The 5,168-nt window shown below is 37.2% G+C and overlaps 1 protein-coding gene across 1 annotated transcript; it reads right to left on the bottom strand.

Annotated features, from left to right (window-relative positions):
* Positions 1-2,527: 2,527 nt before the first annotated feature.
* Positions 2,528-4,942, bottom strand: LOC114310261 (probably inactive leucine-rich repeat receptor-like protein kinase At5g48380). Its single transcript, XM_028256212.2, has 2 exons — positions 4,058-4,942; positions 2,528-3,611 (listed from the first exon to the last, which is right to left on the bottom strand). Exons 1-2 carry the CDS (start codon positions 4,889-4,891, stop codon positions 2,667-2,669), a joined length of 1,779 nt encoding a protein of 592 aa, XP_028112013.2. The 5' UTR covers positions 4,892-4,942; the 3' UTR covers positions 2,528-2,666.
* Positions 4,943-5,168: the final 226 nt, after the last annotated feature.

Below are 5,168 nucleotides of genomic sequence, written 5' to 3'. Positions count from 1 at the left end.
AAAATTTGCAAGTTCGAGCAATATGCCCACTTTTGCCACACACAAAACATGTCACATTTGTCAGATCTTGTGAAAGGGGTTCTTAGTTCCATTTCTTTTGCCTCGGGTAATTTTTATTTTGTGGCCTTCCAGTATTTTTCCAAATTTTCTTAACTAGCTTCAAGTGACTATTTTTATGAAATCGACCTTTAGGTAAAGTATTTCCAGAAGTTAAATTTACCTTTGCAGTGGAATGCTCTTGTGTCATAAGCGCATCTTGTCCTCATGCTTCTTCCTCCACCCGAATCCGTGTGATTAGAGTCTCCAAGGACGTCTCTTTTTGCTTGTGACGTATCGACTTCTGGAACTCCCTCCAAGATGATGGAAGTTTGTCAACAATACCCGCTACAACAAGATTGTCTCCAATTTTGATGCCTTCAGATCTAACTTCAGCTACTAACATCTGAAAATCTTGAACTTGCTCCACCACTGATTTTCCATCTATCATCTGATAGCGGAAAAAACGGCTTTCAGCATATTTTTTAGTGCCTGCCTCTTCAGTGTCATATTTGTTCTGCAAAGTTTTCCAAGTTTTCTTGGCAGTGGTGTAAGTAGTATCATAATAATCATAAAATTGATCTGAAAGACAATTTAAAAGATAGTATCGACATTTATACTCATCTGTGTTGTATTTTTTGATTTTTTCAAGGTGAGCAACATACTCCTCGTCGGTCATCTCTTCAGTGGGGACTTTGTTCGGATTTTTCTCGGTCAGGATATACGGCACCTTGAGGAGACTGAGGTAGAAAAGCACCTTGCCTTTCTATCTCTTAAAATGAGCTCCCTTGAACCGGAAGGGCTTGTTGAGATCGCCGGTATTCTCATTGGGCTTCTCCAGTACTGGCTCCATGAACTTTTGTTATTTGAATCTCCTTAAAATTGTTGGTGATAATTACAAATAAAACACTAGAAAATAGAAATTACAATAATTATTGAAAGGGTTGAGGCACGGGAAATTCGCTCTCTTTAAGGAGATTCAAGCCCTCTGCGGTTAGGCAAAGCCTCACATCGGTGCAGCAGAAAAAACCTTGACTTGTCCCCCCAGGATACAACAGCCCGACTAAGTCGTATGGTTCACCAATACTGCACAATTGGTTGAACCCAAAGCTTTGTCACACACACCCGTTTTATTTGCCTGACAATCTCACTCAACACAACCAAAACTTCTTCTCTCGTATGTTCTAAGATATGACTTAAGTTCAATATATATATAAATGAAAACTTCTTAAGCAAGGTTCTTGATGAATGAGAATTGGTGGACTTGACCAAGACCTTGGATGGCTTACCTTGGAAGTCTTGGAATGGATAGGAATGGGAAGACTAGGTAGAAAAGAAAAGAGAAACAACTTATGAAACATTATAATATTAAAATATCTGCTAACAGAAACTTATGTATTGTATATCATCACTTTTGTTTCTTTTTGTCAAGACTCAAGACCCATTGACAATAGTAGATCTTTCAGCTTTCAATGCATGGAAATCTGAGTCTAAAATTTACTTAGACCAAGAAGACTTAGGAGTTGTTTGAGATGACCTAAATAAGTGTACTTTTTATTTTTTTATGAAAAGATATGCAGAAAAGTAGAGAAGTGATGTGATGGAAAAAAGATAAAAAGATGAATTATTTTGTGTAAGCCAAACTTAGCCTTAAGCGGGTCAAGCAGGAGAATTTATTGGGGGGGTCCAGGACCAGGAATAAGCTCTGGGTCTCTTGGTCGATACTTCCGAGATGCTTACAAGTTCTACTTGGGTCGAGCTAGGGAATGATGTTGAGCAAAAACAATGGGCATGCTCTTTGACTCGCCAAATTCACTTTTATTAGCTAAAGTAGTGAAATTCACTATATTATTATTATTATTTATTATTTTATTTTATTTTTTGAATTGTAGGAGATAATCAAACATGTGTCAATTTTTAAATGATGTAGAATAGTGATCTCAACAAAATTGAAATGATCAAATACACATTGATTTTCAAAATACATACTTTGTTGTATTTTGATTCTCAAAATATGCTCTTTGTTACATTTCAATCTCTAATATTTTAAATTAATTCAGTTTTTTTTTTTTTTTTTTTTTTTGTGAAGTTCTGAAAATACCTCAGCTCCCCTAATTAATTTAGGGCCCATTTGGCAATTTAATTTTTTAGCTGAAATAATTTTTAAAAAAAACATAAACAAATAAAAAAGAATCAAAAAGTCAAGACAATACTAAAAAAAAGTTAAACATCTTAGTAATTCACAATTTTTTATACAACTACAAAAGTCACACATTAATTTTTTACCTAATAAAGAATAATAAAAAATAAAACCCACTGAAAGGTCAATTTCTAAATGCGGCCTTTGATAGCAGTGTTATTAGGACCATTTAAATTCATATTGTGTAATTTGGGAACCAAATTAACAAAAGGAAAAACAAAAAATTCAAAACTACAATGCTGATATGAGTTTTACGGCCAGCAAATGATTCCTTCACACGTAATCAAGTTGTGCTCCTAATAATAATGATAATATTGCATTAAAAATTAAGTAAATCAAAACAAGGTTTCCCATTGAATTTGGCTTGTTTAGCATATTTCGTCTACCATATTATTTCAACATCTCCCTCACTAGCACTGGCTGTTTCTTTCTACATCTCAGAATCGTCCACAATGCCATGTTTCTCCCCAATGGCCCTCATTGTTTGGTACACTTCCAGCATTGTTGGCCTCTGCTCTGGCACTGATTGAACGCATTTGCATGCAATATTGATGAACTCAAAGATCTCACCATCGAATCCCAACCCGATCAGAGAGTCATCAACTACATCTTGCAGACTAAAAGAGGTACTTACAAGATTGATGATCCATTCAACCAAATTGCTATCAGAATTTGCAGAAGCTTCAGCAATGGTTGCCATACGATGTTCCTTCCTTGTAAGCAGCTCAAGAAGCACAATTCCAAAGCTATATACATCTTTCTTATCAAAACCCAGCTCCAACAAATCAAAACCCAACTCCAACAATTCCTCATTCGTGAAAGGACTCCCACCCAAAGCAGCATCATTCGAGTTCATGAACTTTGCCTCCCCAAAATTAGAGATCTTGGGCTCAAAATTCTTATCTAGTAGTACACATTTTGAGCTTATGTTCTGATTGAATACCCGGAATTTTCTGTCATGGTGGTGAAGCCATGCCAATCCTCTTGCTAACCCAACAGCAATTTTAACCCTCACAGGCCATTTCATGGTCTTGAGCTCGCATTCCGGAGGGTGTAGCCAATCATAGAGGTTACCATTTGGCATATATTTGTAAACCAACAGTTTTTCCTTTCCTTCATAACAGAAACCAAACAGAGGTACTAAATTAATGTGTCTCAATCTACCTAGAGTCATTACCTCGGACATAAAGTGTCCTTCAGAGAATTGTGAGTCGAAGAACCTCTTGATGGCAAGGAACGAACCATTTGAGAACACTGCCTTGTACATTGTCCCTGTCTTTCCCAACCCGAGGATGTTGTCTTCTCTAAAATTTTCAGTAGCATTCACGAGTTCTGTGAAGCTTATTCTAGTAACCAACTTCTCCAATTTAGAAATCTGTAAACCAAATTATAGTATCAACTACAAGGGAAAAAAAAAAGTAATTGGCTGAATAGTCTAAAAATGAGTCCAGAGAGAAAGAACACAGACTCTAATTTGGATCTGCAAACAATAAAAATATATTAATCCAAGTGTTTGAAATTGAGTCTAGAAGAAGATGCCATCACCCTGTTTATAAACAATATGTGATAGACAAACATTGCTTGTTACCATAATAGGAGGTTATATATTATACCTATTCAGATTATAATTAAGAACATAAGATACAGCGGCTTTGGTATGTTGTAATTGCATTTGCTTTTCTTACACCACTTGAAATTGAGAAAGAGCAAAAATTCTAATTAGAGGGATAACTGACAACAAACAAGGAACAACTGAACATTGGAGGGAGGAAACGATGCAAAATGTATGAAGAGAGAGAGACAGAGAGAGAGATGTTCAACCGTGGTATCCTCAACTCTATTCATTGTAGTTGGGTGCCATTGTCTTCGTTGAACCACCTTTTGGTTTCTTTTCTTCTTCTTGCTACTCATAATCTTCTTTAATAGTGGATCAAAGGGCAAACAAAACATAGTCAGAGCAAAAACTACAACAGTAGAAACAGAACAACCAACGGCGAACCCATTTAAGAAGAAAGCATGATCGTAAGCATCAGAAGCCTTGCAGCGCTTCAAAGGACCCCCACAAAGTCCTTTATTATTTGCATAGCTCTCAGCTGTTGTAACAGAGGTTCTACCAAAATCCGGCACCGGCCCCGACAACAGATTGTTAGCGACACTAAAAGACTTCATGCGAAGCAGCAAGCCAAGCTCATGTGGGACTTGTCCAGTGAGCCGATTGTCATCAAGTTTTAGGATATTGAGATAAGTAAGATTTGCAATACCGGGCGGAATTTCACCACTGAAACTGTTGGCCGAAAGATCGAGATATGTAACAAATCGGAGGATTCGCCCAATATCATCAGGGATGATTCCGAAAAGATTGTTCCCTGAAAGATCTAAACCGGTCAAGGCGGTGCAGCTTGAGAACCCTCGAGGAAATTGACCCTTGAGTCCCAAGCCTGAGAGTCGGATATTTAACACCTTGTTCTCATCATCCTTCCAGCACTCTATTCCCTTAAATTTACAGATGAAGCCCTTACTCGTGTCGCTGAAATTCCATGAAGAGCCTAAGTAATTGAAAGGGTCTTCCAAGGAATCCTTTATTGATTTCAAGCAGTAAATATTACTCTCTTCAATCTCAATTTCATTGGATAATACTATGAGAAAGTTGCTCATAAGTGACAACCAAACAACGGTTTTGAGTAGGGGTGTACGCGGTGCGGGTCGGTGCGGTTTGAGAGAAAAATAGAAACCGTACGGCGGGTGGCGGATTGATAAAAGTGTCATTAGAATTTGCCATTTTCCTTATCGAAAACCAGCGGTTCGGTTGGCAAATAATGGCGGATTTGCCTTAGCGGTTCGGGCGGATTGACGGCTTATAAAAAAATATAATTCAAATTACAAAACTTAAATCAAAGAGTAAAAAAAAGACGAGAGATACCGTGATATTAAG

The sequence above is a fragment of the Camellia sinensis genome, chromosome 6, assembly GCF_055761805.1.
Source record: "Camellia sinensis isolate YWXY chromosome 6, ASM5576180v1, whole genome shotgun sequence".
In the NCBI taxonomy this organism is placed as follows: Eukaryota; Viridiplantae; Streptophyta; class Magnoliopsida; order Ericales; family Theaceae; genus Camellia; species Camellia sinensis.
This window is presented reverse-complemented; position numbering and strand designations above follow the sequence as displayed.